At 39.1% G+C, this 18195-nt stretch overlaps 2 protein-coding genes and 1 non-coding gene across 7 annotated transcripts in view; all 3 read right to left on the bottom strand.

Moving 5' to 3' along the window:
• Window positions 1-9661, bottom strand: part of nckap5l (NCK-associated protein 5-like) — a 36003-nt gene extending 26342 nt beyond the window's left edge. For 2 of the 3 annotated variants that reach the window (XM_055188130.2, XM_055188135.2), the window contains exon 1: window positions 9439-9661. The gene's annotated coding sequence lies outside the window, so the exon portion shown is untranslated. Of the gene's footprint in view, window positions 1-1285; window positions 1554-9438 lie in introns of those variants that run through there. The other variant, XM_055188133.2, reaches the window with a different exon arrangement.
• Window positions 9662-10279: 618 nt separating this feature from the next.
• On the bottom strand, window positions 10280-18156 carry kansl2 (KAT8 regulatory NSL complex subunit 2). Of its 3 annotated transcripts, none has more exons than XM_055187632.2 (10): window positions 17998-18156; window positions 17241-17493; window positions 16980-17155; window positions 16287-16401; window positions 16009-16172; window positions 15756-15922; window positions 15506-15596; window positions 13824-14077; window positions 10882-11076; window positions 10280-10764 (listed from the first exon to the last, which is right to left on the bottom strand). In XM_055187632.2, exons 2-10 carry the CDS (start codon window positions 17489-17491, stop codon window positions 10669-10671), a joined length of 1509 nt encoding a protein of 502 aa, XP_055043607.1. In that variant the 5' UTR covers window positions 17492-17493; window positions 17998-18156; the 3' UTR covers window positions 10280-10668. The 3 variants fall into 3 exon arrangements, with proteins under 3 accessions (XP_055043607.1, XP_055043608.1, XP_055043606.1); XM_055187633.2 differs by having other exon boundaries at window positions 17908-18058; XM_055187631.2 differs by lacking the exon at window positions 17998-18156 and adding an exon at window positions 17620-17731.
• On the bottom strand, window positions 15219-15355 carry LOC129431557 (small nucleolar RNA SNORA2/SNORA34 family). Its single transcript, XR_008639881.2, has one exon. It is a non-coding gene; the product is annotated as a small nucleolar RNA SNORA2/SNORA34 family (small nucleolar RNA).
• Window positions 18157-18195: the final 39 nt, after the last annotated feature.

Raw genomic sequence — 18195 nt, 5'->3', positions numbered from 1 at the left:
AGCCAATAGGCACCGGCTCAGACGCTCTCTGATTATTCACACCCTGCACAATGGGCACAGAGCCCACAGACACCTTCATAACCCAATTATTGATCTTTGCGCATGATTTACGAGCAGATAAAATGATCAATCAGGCTTCGAGAGAAAATAAACTCTTTGTAATTGCAATGAATTAATGAGTTACGATGAATAAAAGCAGATGATGCCTACATTCAGAAAAGAAAACAAACAAGAAGACCTTCAGGCAAATCCCTAAGGGCATTAGTTTTTCTCTTTGATGTCAATTATTTTGGCGATAAAGACTCTTTGAAGTAAGTGAGGCGGCTGCTATTCCTTAATGTGCCATTAAATATATACAATCTTTAATAATGCAGCTTATGCATCTCCATTATGCGCTTAAAGAGCATTTTATATGCACACTGCATCAGTCACACTCTTGACAGCATGCAGGGCCCCAAAATTTTATGGACTGTGTAGTCCTCCATTTTGCTCCAAACATGAAAGGTAAGTCATGTTTCTCTGAGGCTTTGAGCAAAGTTAGCGTGCAGCCATCTGCAAACTCATGCATTATTGTTGTTTTTTACGCAGGGGTGCACCTATGTGGGTTATGTCTGGATGATATATATATTATCTGCTTTTTTACGTTCCCAACTGGAGCATGAGCTACCAAACAGCTCAAAAGCTATTGCTTGTTCAAGGACTGTTTTGATGTGGGCAACGTATGAACTTTACCATATTTAACTCAAAGCCAACTGCAAGAAATAAGGTGAATCACTCGCACCCAAACAATGAATCTGTCAGACATCAGAAAGATAAACGCGTGTTGTTGCTGATCCGGTTCAAGCTGACATATGTGTGCATTAACATTTTAACATGCAACTGCTTCTCTAACCCAGATATAAATGAAATGTAAGACTTTAGTCCTTTAAAAAGGACATCCTGCTGTTTTAAAAAAACAGTAGACTCTTTATTCATTTAACCTGGTTTATGTAAAGCGTTGTGCATGCTTAACATATGGAAATGATGCAAATCAATGCCACGATGACCTACCTACAATAAATGTCGCACTGAATGGCGTGCAAATTTTATAGCATGCATGCACTACTGCAGCAAGTTTAATAAAAATGAAAAAACAACTGCCCGCAAGAAATAAACGTTTATCTGATATTTCCATTGGAGCACAAAATATATCACATACTTAAAAAAGTCACTAACGTACAAACAAAATGGAGCCTTTGTACAAAAACAAGGTTTGTGTTGCAAGGGTAGTTATGCATAAAATTACCTTTAATTCCAGTCAGAGCATCCCAGGCGTTTTAGTGCAACCCATGCAAGGCAACCGTGAAGCAGAGTGCCACAAAAAATGGCCTTGCGACAGAGGCGAATTGTCAGCAATCTCCCTTCCTTTGCGAGCATACAGTACTCTCCTTTTCAGGGAACTAGATCGGCTGTCCTAAGGTAAGTGTAAGGAAACTGTCTGTAGCGTCTGCAGTGGCCTCCATGTCCTCCCATTGTTCACGGGAGTGTGAGGCAGGCATCCTACCCCAATAGACCCAGCCTACTACAACAGCTGTGGGCCAGCCCCCTACCTCTCCTCTGAGTATCTCTCCCTCCTCCAACGGCTGCAGCTAAACATTAACCCTACAACTGCCGGCGAAGCCATAAAATCGAGAGGGTTATATTTCAAGCGAGACAACGCCGCACCCCAAAACAAAGATGAGGGAAGAGGCCGAAATCCCAACGAGCACGAGGAGAAAATGGAGTTACCCAGGCAACTCGGCTCCCGTCAAGGAGCGGGAGCTTCTTTTCTAAGAGGATTGGACTACTTTATCAGACTTGCACTGATTGGATTGAGACTGCAGAGGCTGTGGCGGTCAATATAGCGGCATGACCACAAACTGACCTCGATAACTGATGAAGATAGATGCTTATAGATGTTAGGTCACAAATACATGCAAAGGCAGCTATAATTGTGACTAAAGGCCCAAATCATACGCACAGGCGAGAATACTTTTGATTTGTACGCATACACAAGCGTTCAACGTATGCGCAATGCAACAAATTGCAATACCTTTTCTGGCCTACATACTAAATATTCCTTTGGTCATGCGCACTGTACGCTGAACCTCGCTTACACGTAAAAAGTAAAGTATACCTTCAAGGGTATTTTTCCACGACAACATTTGGTCTAAAAATGGAAAAGGTTTTAATAGGGCTGCATAACAACTAATTGCAACTAATCGTTTGCAGAATAAAAGTTTGTTTACATCATATGGGTGATTCTCGCAGAATTTGACTTATGAGGTGTTTTGATAATAAAAGTAAATGTAAAGTAAGAGTATCACAAATATCTCTTCATGTACTATTTTGCCCATGATTTCAAGTGACATCATACAAACCAATTTTGTTGTTTTTCCAAATTTAGGGAGAAAATTTTCATTACCGCAACGTGTCCATGACTGGATTTTGGTTCTTTGACCTGGAAATATTTATAATTAAAAAAATCTACAAAATAAAAAGCTTCAGTGCATGTTATACTATAAACATTTACAGTAAAGAAACATGTGGTATTTGGTGATCATTGGTAAATGTAGAGACAATAATAGGGAATATAAATGTGTCCAAGACCAATTTTCTCATCCTCCGCAACAATTTTCAATAGGAATGCACCGATACCGATACTGGTATCGGCCTCGATACCACATTTTATAAAGTACTCAAACTCGTTAAAAGCAATTACTCGTATTCCAAAAAAGTGGTATTGGTGTTATTTTTTCTCTCCAGACAACTTTTTAGTTCTCATTACCGAAACAAGAGTTTGTTAATAAATGCATATTTTTAATGTAATATCGCATTGCGGTAATGATAATTTTTAAAAAAATGTAAATAATTCTATAGGAAATATTTTTTAAATCCTCTAAAAATAATGGTTATAATAAGTTCAGACTTTAATCTTATATGGGCAAAAAAATTGGCTTCAATGGCATTTAAAAAAAATCTGATGCTGGACACCATTTAAGTCTCAAAATACATACATGCATGTGTGTTTTTTATATATACATAATTGTTATACACAATACACACACACATATGATATAAACAAAAACTTTTATTCTGCGATTAGTTGCGATAAGTTGTTATGCGGCCCTAGGTTTAAATTTGTTTACTAATTTCGCGTACACCACAAGATTGTGCACACAGATCAGCAAAACTGACTAAAATGTAAATTTTTTTAAAGAAGCGTTAATAAACTCAATATCTTGAATAGCACACACAGTCCTTTAAACCACCACTGTTGCGCATACTTGCAGACTGAACAGGTAATACGCATGCGCTTACGTCACCATTTTCACATATTCTTGTTTTTATCATTTAAATAAAAAAGAAAGCCATGTCATTTTCAAAAAATTGTACGTTAAAGCCTATTTCAAAAGTTCACATTTTCTAGACCCAAAACGCAGTTGTTATGCATGCAAACACCTTGGTTGAAAACATTGTGATGTAAACGTGACCTAAATTGGGTCAGACACACTCGTAACTTCACTATTCAATCCCAAAGTTGATTACACCAACGTAATCTTCTCCTAATAAAAAAAATCCATTGCCACTACAACAAATTCTTGTAAGCATAAACTTAAAACATAAAATATCTTTTCAGTGTTATGTCTACTAGGGTGGTATACAAGGGCAAATGGTTAAAAACCTGTCCCTGAATGTGAACGAGTCTCAGATCATGCCCCACTAATTCATATGTGCATGCCTGAAGGTGGATTTCCACCTCTGCTATGTTAGCGTCTTCACATGAATTCACTAAATTAGATGAAATAAACCAAATGCAAGGGGGTCACATGTCGTCTTGGAGTCAACAGTCAAGGGGCTGGGAACATTGGAGACAAAAGGCCATTGTGATCCCTTAAACTCCACTTTCACCTCTCTAAACACCGAGACGGATAGACTTACGGTTTTACACACAATGATACAGAACCACAATGAGGTACAATGTGACACGTTGGTCTTAAATGTCACGTATGTAGAGCAGGGAGTTCATATTGGGGGTTGTCATCGCGTTTTGTGTAAGCAATGTGTTGCCAATTCACTACTCAGCAATGACATGCAAACCGGAGCACACTTGAAAGCGTCGGTAAGCCCCAGGTGCCAAGTGACATTAACATGCTTGTAACAATTCTGCTCCTTAAACACAGCTGGACATTTGACCCAATTAGAAAATCTCAAAGGAAGCAACGCGGGCAATTACATTTCGAGTTAATTTAAGCTTGAATTGGCAATGTTTGGAAGTGGATATTGGGAGTGTTACATAACTGTAATGACGTTGAAATTTGATTGAGATTGTTATGAACATTTGGATTCTGTGTGGTGGATGATGACGCTGATGAAACATTCAAGAGAGAGATATTCTTAGGATCTCAGAGGATAGTGCTTTTCTCATCTATATATATGCACACATATACACACACATTATTTGTTTATGTCTAGCTCTATATACAGTATATTGGCCTAGACGTTTGCTTGTGTGTGTTCCACTTCCATTTGCCAGCAGTTGGTCAATGACAAAGCATTTGGGTGACTCGGGATTAAGAGAATAAATCAGGCTCATGGCAAAAAAGCCCCATTGAGAGTGAGACAGCTTAATGGGCGGTAATGTGCTGAACTCCATGTGAGGTGGAGGGGTTGATCCACCTTTTAGAAATGTGACACTAGTCTGGGGCGGGGGGTGAGGGAGCGGCAGTAGACCACGGTGCTAAACTGGCCAGTCTTTATCATCATGAGTCTGAAGTGTGTCTTCTCCTGATATAAAAAGTATTATCTTTTATAATAAACCAATCGTATTACACTTACCTAATAGCATTAAACCTATTTGTTAACTGGGAATGTGCAAACCCTAAACAGTAAAAACATGCACAAAAAAATGCTTGACAAAGCATATTTGACTTGGAGGTCAAAAACATGCAAGTCAACGCTGTGTTTATTGCACAAGGACATCTGGTAAAACCAAGGCGAATAATCTTGTATCCATGGTTACCACCTTGACTAAAATGTCACGCTGGCTACTGTATTGGCTACGCTTACAAAAAATAAAACTAGGGGGTGGAGAAAATCAGATTATGTTCCTCCAATGATAAACCAAGCTACATATTTAACAAACCTGGAAAAATGCTCTTTCGTTGTAAAATAAACAACTTTGCATAATAAAACAGTGGGCTATACGCTTGGTTAAAAAGCGGGCATGTGAGTTGGTGTCCCCGTGCCTGTACTGCAGTAAAACGCAGTGAAGCCTGGCCTTCTGCAGACTGCAGAGCCAGTGAACATGGACACAGCCGCTAAACATCTGGACACCAGGCGTCGTGGCTTAAAGCAAATGCCCTCCGGCACCTTCCAGCTGGGCCGATGCAGTCATTTTAACTCCCTACCTTCACTCTTTTGTTCAGGTCAACGTGACCACAGTCCACTTAGAAACGCAAAAATCCATATTTAAGCCGCATTAAAGCATTCCGCGTGCATGCTAGCTCTTCATTTCCGTTTCTGATTAATCCTTCTGCTTAAGTCTGCGCTGTATAAATATGCGATTTCTCCCATCCAAAAAAGCTACCATGATAACAGACTGCCGAAATTTCCCTAAAAGCAGACTGCTAGGGTGGAAAGAAGTGACCCGCTAGCATGGTAGGTTGCATAGTTAACATAAACATAACATACATCAGCTTTGGTAAGCCTCTCGGGGGAATACTTTGGTGTAATTAACGGGCTAAAGGTCACAAGATCCTAAACCACCAAAGCTTTCATTTCGGGACAAAAAAGGAAAATGAAAGCATGGGGGCACTTTTTGCCTCTTTCAAACAGGGTGGCTTGGCTTTTCAAAAGGGTCCATGACTGTAGCCCCTTTGTGCCAGAAAAAAGGGACCCCTACCATATCATATGTATGGTGCTGTATAAATGCCCCACTCTAAACCGTTCACCACGAGGTTTGTTTGACTCTCACCGCGGCCCAACCAAATCGTGGACATTTATCCCCTCTCTCCCCAAACAGGATGTGCCATTGACCTGGTTTGCTTGAATTGATTAAGGCCACATTCCTAAGCATATTTCCGAGTAAAAGTATGAATTGAATGTTTGTTGCAGCCGAAGACTGCCGCACTGTGAGAAACCAAAGCAAATGTTTGCTTCGGATTTTTTTCGCGCAGTGTGAATGCGAAGCAAAATAAATCCAAATGGTTTGCGCCGGTGCACTTCTTTCGGTACGTCCCAGCTGACGGGTTCTCTAAGCACCACTGTTCGACGTGAAAGATACTGTTACTGTCGAAGAACTAAGTATACAGGAAGTTAACAGGAATGTTTGACAGGCCCACTGTAATAATATATACATAAAGTGTGCAAAACACAGCATATATATATCTAGAATGGATATGCCAGAAAGCCCTCACTGTTTTTGAGCGCACACTGAACCCCAAAACTGAAACAAAGGCTGCAAAAAAAAAAAAAAAAAAGAGTAATTGCCATGGTACAAATATCTGCACTGTTTGTGAAAACAGTAGTAATGTCTTGCGGAGATGGCAACCAACTCCCCCGCTGTGTACGCGGCATATCTTTCCAGCATCCCGGAGTAATTGATGAGTTTCTACATGCTTATATGATCCCCCAATCCATAACCATGGTAACTGTTTGCCGGAGAGCAGGGGGGCAACGCGCCAAGGGGAAAAACTGATAACAGACATGGCAGACCCAACGCAGCATGAGTAAAATGAGCGCCTGTGTGTCTTGAGGGAATTTAAACATGCTTTGTGCCAACAGTGACCCATCAGCCTTTCCAGCCTTTTATGTTGACAAGCAAGATGCTGCTGTAACAATGGCTTACATTTACTCACTCCAATGCGAGACTACTGAACTCCAATGGTAAAATCACGCACTGCCAAAAAATAATTTCATACCTCTGCCCTATTTTCAAGAGAGCAACGTTTAGATGACCAAAACCATTTAAAGGGGCCATGACATGAAAATCTGACTTTTTCCATGTTTAAGTGCTATGATTGGGTCCCCAGTGCTTCTATCAACCTAGCAAATGTGAGAAAGATCAACCCAGTAACTTAGTTTTGGTAAACCATTCTCACATGAAAAAATAGGTCGTTGAAATTTGGCTCTCCTTATGATGTCATAAGGAGATCTTATTATAATAATATCCCTGAATCTGCACTATCCAACCACGGCACAGCCATTTAGTGCAGAGAAAAGCACAATTGAGTTTTAATTGCAACAAACCACCATCATGATCAGTGTTTGAATTTCATCAGCTCATTTGCATTTTAAAGCACACACCCAAAACGGCACATTTTTGCACACACCTACAAAGTGGCAATTTTAACATGTTATAATAAATTATTAATATGGTATTTTGAGCTAAAACTTCACATATGTCCTCTGAGGACACCAAAGATTTATTTGACATCTTAAAAAAGTGTTGTGCCATGGCCCCTTTAATGAAGTGAAAATACCGGTCAACAAATTTAGATTTAGGGAAGGGGTCACTTCTCTACCTTCTAAGTTGGTTCCTCAATTTTGTGTCGTGTAGAAGTGCAAAACAACAATTAGGAGTCATAAGCTTAAAATTAAGATCTCTGCACGTTATATCTGATATACAGCTTTGTGATGGCAGCTCCTGTATAGCAGCTGATCAGAGCCTCGGCCCTGTATTAGGATCAGGTGGCCAGAAAAATCTCCCCCAACCATTCTGGGCTCCGATCCATAAAATAACATCATGAACCACAACCTGGAAAAACAACGAACAGCACTGTTCACAGGCTACAACACAGAGTAACAACTACTGGCCATGTGGGATTCGTAATGTGTTGAAATGGATTTCTGCGCTCACTGATAGTATCTCTGTTTAAATACATATACATAGGAACAATAGCAAATATGCGAGGGCACAGCAATTATATTCAAGAATTTCAACTAGACACTTTTAACCTGAGTCAGTGGATTTTTGCAGAATTTGCTAAGCTGATATGTATGTGAATTAATTGCCAGGAAAACTTATATAATGAAATGTTTGGTGAGTATGGTTATCATTAAAAATGTACATAATAAATGTTAACATTTTAGCACAGTACAAACCAAAGAACATTTGCACGCATACGTGTTTCCTTGAAAGAAATAGGACCATAATTGCATAGGAGTCCAACAAGAAAATCCGCCTCACTCAAAAGTGCCTGAAGCATGTGTGTGTTCTCCAAGTAAGGATACACCCACATTGGCATGTGCTGCTGAATCTGTCTTGAAAATAATATACAAAAAACCCCCACACACTGTTTATACTCAGAACAAAGATAAATTACCTGTTTGTCTACAAAAACATTAAGTTATTTTTGCACACAACATGAGAGAGAACTCAAAAAGGAAACCCATCACAAACATCCTGAATTCCTCTTTAAGTGTTTTGGAGTCATTAATAGTGTGCTCTTGCCTGTGTCATCTGACTCCCATTAAAGACAATGTATGTCTCCCGGGCATGCAAAAAAGATCAAAAGCAATGCAAAGATAATGTTGTGATCATAGGGAGTAGTTCACAAAATTACCAAACAACCATGACCATCAGTAAACAGTGAGCGAGCCCCCCTGCTGCATGTAATGTCCTTTGTGGCCATTTGGTAAGCAATTTGAAGTTTATCTCGCTTTGAATTGCTGTCAGCTATTTTGGGGACATCATTTATTTCATGCACTGTGTAATGGGCATTAAAATTCCAAGCAGGAATAAATATCTCAACTGCACAATATTAAATCTAGTGGAATTGTAGGTTGTACGACCTTAACGTGGTTTTAAACATGAGACTCGCAAATGTGAAAAACATCTGTAAAATATTAAAGAGGAGGGGCTGAGGGCATGCGTTTACCCTCAATTACTCTTGAATTAGTTGCTGTTTTAGGGTCTCATGCAGAATGAACTCTTCCAAAATTAGCAATTTTACAATGCAGGCAAGTAAACACTAAAGTTGTGGGTTGTCTATAAATATAGCTACACGTTTGCTATGCTTGACAAAGGGGGTGGGGGAGTATACATTTAACTATGTGAAACAATATACATAGTGATCCGATGCAAAGGATTAGAAAAAATACAACTGTATTTGTTTATACACTGACCCATATGTACGACTCATTTTAAAAAGACAAGTTTCATGCATGTTGTTTCTGAACAAGGCAGGATATCATCACGACAAGCATCCTCAGTCTACAAAACCCACCGGTGTCCCACATAACGTTACTAGCCGGATGGCTAATGCCCCACATTTCCTTTTTCCATCTTAAATCCCACACATCAACGTTTAACAACAAAACAAACCAGCTATGTGCACATTACGTTGTATTTTGCATCCTTTCAACAATTAAACAACAAACTGTGCATGCGCTAACCGGGGTAAAATAAATCTTTACCTCGCGCGATCCTTGTTTCTTCTGTCAGAAAATGTCCCCGCTAAATATTGCTAAGAAATGCCTTTAACTGTACTTTTACACTGGCAGCGTGTGGACATCTTTGTCTGTTTTCCCAGCCGCTGATCTGAGGTTTTATCGTCGTCTCTTCCCATCCATCTCTCTTCCCGTGTTTAGGTTAAAGCGCTCGGCAGGAAAAGTGATGTCATGGCTCGAAATTGTGTTGCCCGCCCCACTTGGAGTAAAAGAATCTAGGCGTATTCGACCTCGTGCAGCTTTGCGCAGAACGATCGGCGTTTGACATCAAAGTACCGCGAGAACGGTTTAAAGTTATGCTTTTAAGTCACTCTCGCGGTACTTCAATGCCATACACCGATGATCTGCCAGCGCCCAATGAAGTAAAACACGCCTCCTATCTTCATGCGCTCCACGTAGCATTTTCAAAAGCCTGTTTTTTATTCTATACTTAAAAACACTTTTTTTGCAGTATAATTTAATATATGCTCAACCAGTTTATTTTGTTAAGATAAAATATCCGACTCCAGCGCACTGGTGCATCTGCAGTGAGTCAGCATTTGTGACTAACCAGCAACTCAGCATTATTTTGTAGTCGTTAACATTTATATTTTAAGTAAATATAGTTAAATAATAAGATACTATATAGTTTTTATTTATGCAGTCTCGTTTGTAACTAAAATGACCGATATTGTATTCTGTAAATAAGCATTCAAGAAAGTTTTTCATTGTAGTTTTACACACACATGACAATAAAAGACTTTCAGCCAACTACCAAGATACAACTTCGTTGTCCTCATGTGCATCACTGTAATGAATTGGAGCAAGACATGATGTAAAGATTTATTTTAGTAAACAAATCTCAGTATGAGTTATTAATGCCATAAGGAAACAAATATCTACTGTATAAACAAAGTGCTTAAACACTACGCTATGTAGTTTGGCAAGAATCTAGATATCATACTGCCTAAAATGAAACACCACATTGCCTTGTCTGAAATCATGTAAATGCCACAACCAATGAATTTGCATTTAATGGTTAAACTTGCCCGTTAAGCTTCACAAGAAGCACAAATTGTTACTGTGCTATTTAAAGAGAAGGTTGGAATCACGAATGCTTCTGCAATCCACATAGGCTTCCTGGAGTATGGCTTTTAAACATAGTTATTTAAACAGTTTCAACAGTATGGCAGCTGAGAAAATCAGGTCACATGGTGCTCAAGATAAAGCATCTGTTGTTTTCATGTGAGAGTCCCTTGATGAATTCTGTGTGGATACCGCTTGTCCAACTGCTTCGAGCATTTCAGACTCAACCTGTAAAAAGACAATAAATAAAGTGCATGCTCACTTTACAGAACAGATTTGAATGATTGCACTTACAATCGTAAATGTATTACTGTTTATTCCAGCAAATGAAAGTAACAAAAATACCTGATCTTCCACAGACACCTCATCTCTATCTGAAAGCTCTGCATCTTGGGCTTCAAAACCTTGCTCATCCCCTGTCAGAATATCCATGGGTGCTTCTGCAATCTCTCTTATGGTTTGGTCTTCTAAAGCAAGAGCTGTGTCAAACTGCAGGGGAGATGGTGGACACTGCAAACCCTCATCTTCAACATCAAGATCCTACACATTAAGAGACATGTCGTCAGATGTAATGACATCACTGATTGTGATGTTGAAGAATGAAAGATGAATTCATAAAGCAGATTAAACAATTACTTTCAGGATAATACATTTTGGGGCGGTTTCCCGGACAGGGATTAGACTAGTCTTAGACTAAAATAAATGTAAGAGCTGTCCAAACTGAAAACAACTTGCACTGACATATCTTAAAATACATCATTTTGTCTCAAAATGCAAACAATTAATGTTTTTAGTAAGGCATGTTTGTTAAAACTAGTTATACTTCCTAATTAAACTAAGGCCGAGTCCTGGTTTAAGCTAATCCCTGTACGCAAAACCACCCCATAGTGCAGACATCAGTGACTTACAGTATAGTACACAAGCCCACCAGTTAGTTTGAGACAGTCATAATAATTTCATTTATATGTCTCAATTCATGGCACATTTCTTCAAACTAACACATTAAAAATGCTTCAAGAGATTTCTAAAAGAAACAGGGTTCCCATACCTTTGTTAACTTCAAATTCAAGGACCTTTCAAGGACTTTCCAGGTCCAATAACCCTAAAATTCAAGGACTAAATGTGGGGTTACATTTCAAGTGAGAGCGAGGTTACATTGTGTTGTCTTTTAAGATACATTGTTACAGTTCCCATTCAAGGGAACTCGCGCTGTGTCACTGCGTGACATTTTGGGGAATCCTCCAGGGGTAAGTGCGTCTAAATGTGTATATCAAAATCAACCAATGGTGAGGCTTAACAACAAAGACAGGGTGACGTGGGAGCCAGTAAGTATATCGCTATCTGAAATATTGCCGAAGATGGCGTTACAGGGACGCAGGAATTATGGCAATGGAGACACAGCGTCTCGTTCCCTTCTCAGAGAACAACAGTTACATATGTAACCCGAGACATTTTCATGTGTCAAACACAACTATGCAAAAAAGCATTTTTGTATGAGTCAACATTCGCATACAGAAGATTTAAAGCGAACAGTTTAGCATGTGTGCTTAAAAAGTCTAGAATTTTTATAATATTATCCTACATATTGATATTATGGATTTTTTATTCATATTTATAAAATAAAGTAATTTCAAGGACCCGTGGGAACCCTGAAGAAAATACGTTTAACAGTGTCAAGGTTTTAACAAGCAATTGTTTTGTCAACTAGCATACAAATCTGAAAATCCATCTTTCTGTTATTTGAAGTGAAAGTAACACACACAAAATGAGCAATGTGTGTAAATTAGTTTGTATGAAAGCAATGTTTTAGTAAACAGACATATGAACAAAGAAGAGCTCAGACACAAAACCCACCAAGTGAATCATGAATAATTTTTTGTAAGTAAAATTTTTTTATCAGGATTTTATGTTTAGGTTCAGTTTCACTTTATTGGGAATAAAAATATTATTAGTCAGTAACTTAAAATGTTCACAATTATTTCAAGGGCAAAACCCTCTAAGTACATGCAAAAATCTCTACTTCTAAAAGTCTCCAGTCACTCTTCATTGTGCTTTCTGTATTACGGTAAAAGGCTTAAAACTTCAGTCAATATCTTTTCGTACAATACTTATTTCATAAACCTCCTCTAACTGGGTTATAAACCATTACACCTAGATATGCGCGCGCCACAGGTCATCCAAATCTTCTGTGCATTTAAGAGGATTTTGCTGAACAACCATTTTGGATTCGGACAACAAACCATTTCTGAATGGCCCGAGGCCATGATTAAGCGGATTTTACTGGAAAATACTTGATGAACGTAAGCTACATGCCGAGAGCATTCGGTTAACATCATTATCTTATGTTTGACGAAGGTGGGAGTGTACGTTTTTGCATCTGAGCACTTTAAATAATGAGACAGCAGCACATAAGAGGAAAATAAGACTTTCAAAAATAAAAAATGAAATGAGGTACACTAAGAGCATACTGAAAATGTCAAACATTTAAAATTAAAGGTCACGTTCTTTCTGATCGCATTTTTAAACGCTAATTCGTGTGTAATGATGCTATAATAGCATAAATAATACCTGTAAAATGATAAAGCTCAAAGTTCACTGCCAGGCAATATATTTTGTTTAACAGAATTCACTTTTTCAAAGCCTACAGCGAAAGGACGGTTTGGACTACAGCCCTCTATTTCCTGCTTTAATGACGTCAGTAGAACAGTTTTTTGACTAAACTCCGCCCACAGGAATACGTCAGTCGCCAGCTAAGCTAACGGCAAGCTAAGCTGCTATCGAATCACAACACACTAAACAAACTACACAATCAGAACTCGTTATGTATTTCTGAAGGAGGGACTTCATAGAACAAGGAAGACATCAGCCCGTTTTTAGGACAGTGAAAACAGCGCTATACAGATAAGTAAATTGTGTGAAAAATACCGCGTTTTTTTACTCGCGAAACATGAACACATCTGTAAACACAATCAAAGCTTCAAAAACACAGAAAGAATGGGACCTTTAAAGATGACTAAACATTTAGAAACACTTGTTATTCATTTATGTGACACTACAGGCAGGTGCATGATTTCCACAGCAGGGGATGTGTTTGAGCAACTATGCTTGCAGGCATGTAGATACTTGATTGATACTTCTGTAATCTGTTTTTTGATGAACAAATTTTGTAATTATAGTAATTATACTGTTAATATAAAACTTTGTTTGAAGGGATGTGCCAAAACAATTTTGAAAAGCATTTGCACACAGTAATTGTTTAATGAGGAAAAGATCAATACAAATCATACATCACTGAATTCCAAAGGTAGATTTTCTGTTGGTTGAAGCTCTGCAGCACTAAGGTACATATCTGTGGGTGCAGTCGTTAGTTGCTCGGGGGCAATAGATTCCTGTTCAGGTTGGTACATGGGTGGAGGCAAAGACAGGTGCAAAGGGCAACGAGGCTCGCCTGACTGTCCCATGTGCACGGGGCGATCACATGGAACGTCCTTTAGACCTGGGCACATCTTGAATAAAACTTGGCTACTGTCTTGATAAATGTCTGTTGTTAAAGGTTAAGGCAAAATATATTATATGTAGGGCTGCACGATAAATCGCATGTGATTGTCATGGGGATCCTGTCAGTAAAGTCGGTTCCTTGATTATTAATCAATTGCCATCATTTGGGTTCCCACAACTTAGTTAACTTTAAATTCATGGACCTTTCAAGGACTTTCCAGGTCCAATACCCTCAAATTCAAAGACTAAATGTGGGGACACATTTCAAGTGAAAGCAAGGTTACATTGTGTTACCTTTTAAGATACATTGTTACAGTTCGCTTTCGAGGGAACTCGCGCTGCGTCACTGCGGTGACACTTTGGGGACGCCTCCAGGGCTAAGTGCGTCTGAATGTGTATATCAAATTCAACCAATGTTGAGGCTTAACGACAAAGACAGGGTGGCGCGGGAGCCAGGAAGTATATTGCTATCTGAAATATTGCCAAAGACGGCATTACAGGGAAGCAGGAAGTATGGCAAGGGAGACGCAGCGTCTCGTTCCCTTATCAGGGAACTACAGTTACATACGTAACCAGAAACATTTTGTGTGTCAAACACAGCTATGCAAAAAAGCATTTTGGTATGAATCAACATTCGCATACAGAAGATATAAGCATTTAAAGTGAACAGTTTAGCACGTGTGCTTAAAAAGTCTAGAATTTATGATATTATCCTACACTACACAGGGAATAATATCGATTTTTTCCAGAAAACTTCTTGCATAAAATAGTTTCATGCACTTTCAATGACCTGTTTCTATGTATGTATATTTTCAAAAACTTCCCAGAGCCTTGAAGTTTTCCCCCCAGATTCACAAACTTTCAAGGATTTAAACGACCCGTGGTTTAAGATAGAGCGGCATTTCCTACACAAAGCTATAGTTTACTGATAACCGGGACAATTTCACCTTCATTATCGTGGACGTATCGCCTGGGCAAGCTTTGTGTAGTAAATGCTGCTCCATCTGAAAGCAGATCATGACGATTTACTACTAATCAAGGAACCGGCTTATTGACAAGATGCGCATGACATTTATAGTGCAGCCTTAATTATATGCATATTATAAAAATAATATTGGCATACTTGGAAAACTAATCACAAACACTTATTTGAAAAGAAACCAAAGGCTGAAGGATTTGGTAAGAAGTATTGCTTCAAACTGAACTGACTAAACCCATTTACATGTCATGGGCAAGTCAACAGACTATTGGAAGACTTTGATATTAGCCGCTGTTTGAAACCAACAGCTACAGTAAGCTGTGGGCCTTGATTCAGGGCTTCAAGAGACAGTAAATATGTGTCTCTATATAACAAATCTTTATGAATTTCCAAAACTATTAGCCAATTGTTATTATTCACTACTTGATAAAGTAACGTTTAACAGATCTGAACAATAAAAGAAACAGATACTCCAATAACAAAAAAGGATACGCGATACACAATGTCGCGTCATCGGCAGGCATTGATTTGAACAGCGCGTTCCTTCCACAAAGGATATGCATCTCTGGCCTGAGCGCATTGCCTGTCAGAAAGAGCACAAAATAAATGTATTTGATGAAAATTACTGACCATCACAGAAGGTTTCATAAGCTTTTTTCTGCAAGAATTGATTTTATATATTTAACCTTATTTTTAATTAGGAAAATAAATAAACTTTTGATGTCAGATTCAAGCTTTTTACCTGTGGTGTTCCACCATCTGTAACCGCTTGCCTGCGTTCTCTTAGCTGGCGATGCAGCAAAGCCTCCACACCAAACCGCCGACGATACCGACGTAGGGCCTTTAATTTTTTCAGGTTTTCTCGTTCCTTCGAGGACAGACCCTCTGGGCCTGTAAGCAAGCTGCTCCCTGCATCACAAACACCAGTGATCATTCACATAAATTACGGCACATCACCGCCAGTGTAAATTTCAATCAATTTGCAACTGCCTTACCAACGGTCTCGTGCTCGATTTTGCGGCTGTGCAGGTAGCGCCTTTTCTTTTCTTTCAATAAGTGTTGAAGACGTTTAAACTGGTCTATGTAGAGCGATTGAAGTCTGATTAGCTTTTCACGTGTGATGAGTGCCACTTCCTCTGCAGTGTACACACCAGCATGCCTACAGAAAATAAGTAAACCTCCATTAGTTGGCATCTCAGGTAACATATAGAAACAAACACTGTTTTATAGCAAGCAGATCAGTGGATTGAGTTAATGGGGAACTCTCTCTCACTTCAAAGGGTCTTCATGGTCAGTGTCTAGACTTTCAGCCTCACTGTCAGGGTCCCCTCTCCAAGTCTGATCCAAAACAACCTGGTCCTGCTCCTCTTCACTCCAGCTGTCATCATCTAAACAAGGAAATGCATACAAAATGTATTACCATAAAATGTATACATAGCACACAGAACTTACCTGGTAAAACTAATATCACCAATAACCTTCCTTAATGATTACAAGACCAACAACCTGCTTGTTTAAAGGGGACATTTCACAAGACTTTTTTAAGATGTACAATAAATCTTTGGTGTTTCCAGGGTACGTATGTGAAGTTTTAGCTCAAAATACCATATAGATAATTTATTATAGCATGTTAAAATTGCCACTTTGTATGTGTGAGCAAAAATGTGCCACTTTGGGTGTGTTCTTTTAAATGCAAATAAGCTGATCTCTGTACTAAATGGAAGTGCCGTGGTTGGATAGTGCAGAATTATCCCCTTCTGACATCACAGGGGGAGCCAAATTTTAATGACCTATTTTTTCACAGGCTTGCAAAGAATGGTTTACGAAATCTACGCAACTGGGTTGATCTAGTTCACATTTTCTAGGTTGATAGAAGCACTGGGGACCCAATTATAGCACTATAACATGGAAAGAGTCAGATTTTCATGATATGTCCCCTAAGTATAACTAGTAAGTATAATCTTACCCAGTATGCGACTAGCTTCACTACGCCCCTCCTGACTGTGAACTGCAGAATCTGGCCGACTGTAGCCACTTAGCTGAGACAACAGAACGTCTGGTGAAGGTCCTGATGAGGCTTTACGCATTTGAGCTTGCTGAACCAACGCATTTCTACGTGCATGCTCAGCACAGAACGTTACCCTGCAAGAACAGAAAGCAGCACAGTTGTTTAAACATTTTTCATACTCTAGGCATCATAACTACATTAAAATATAAACATACTCACGCATCTTTTTTCTCTGTTTTTGGGGCTGCGTTGGGGCAGCGCTTGCCATTTTTGTTGGACACATAACTGCACTGCTTGTACGGGGCATTTTTATCTTCAAGAATGTGTTTGATGCAAAACTCGAGGCCCTCCAGTCGAGGATGCGAACAGGGTCTTTGGGTATAGGCGCAGGTCTGGGGCTCTTGGGTTCGTGCAGCCTGTGTCACTCTACCCCTGCTGGACGGTAACACGTGGATCCGAATCCTGTTCATCACTGATGCGAAGTGAAAATCAAATTAAGTAACTTAAATGCAGACCATTATTAGTGACAAACATTTTGGAGACCTCAATTAACATGTTATGCATAAATAAAGACGTGTGCCGTTTAATATAACGTTACCAACATGCGACATTCCCTCAGATTCTAGAAAAACGTGTACGTAACGTTATCTCTCTTTAGATCGTCCAGAAATCCAAATATTATTGTATTTATTTTGCATTTACACAAATGTCACCTTCAACAGAACAATGACTCCAAGCTCTCACAGCAGCAAAAGAAATTAAACGACCGATGTTATAATTTTATGGTGAAAGCGCCAAATTCATACCCCAATGCTGCGGCCATCTTTGAATTGAGAGCTAACGTAAACGTACACACATTCATGAATCGAAAAAAACGTAACCTCACCTAAACTGACTCAAAACTGTTTCGTTTTTATACGGAGTGCGTTCCGACAATCCTGTACATTCAATCTTAAATTTCCTCTGGAAAACTTACCGAATATATTATGTTTTTATTAACCTTTTAGAGATAACGACCCTTGCCGATCCACCCAGTGAAGTGCTGAAGTACCACAATACGCTGTAAAACGAACGTCATCCATTTTAGCACCCGCCCACATTTAAGTTCATTGGCTCACAATCGTATAAGAAAAGATTTGATTGGAGGAAAATACTTCCTGGGTGAGTATCTCTC

The sequence above is a fragment of the Misgurnus anguillicaudatus genome, chromosome 13 (assembly GCF_027580225.2).
Source record: "Misgurnus anguillicaudatus chromosome 13, ASM2758022v2, whole genome shotgun sequence".
NCBI classification, from domain to species: Eukaryota; Metazoa; Chordata; class Actinopteri; order Cypriniformes; family Cobitidae; genus Misgurnus; species Misgurnus anguillicaudatus.
This window is presented reverse-complemented; position numbering and strand designations above follow the sequence as displayed.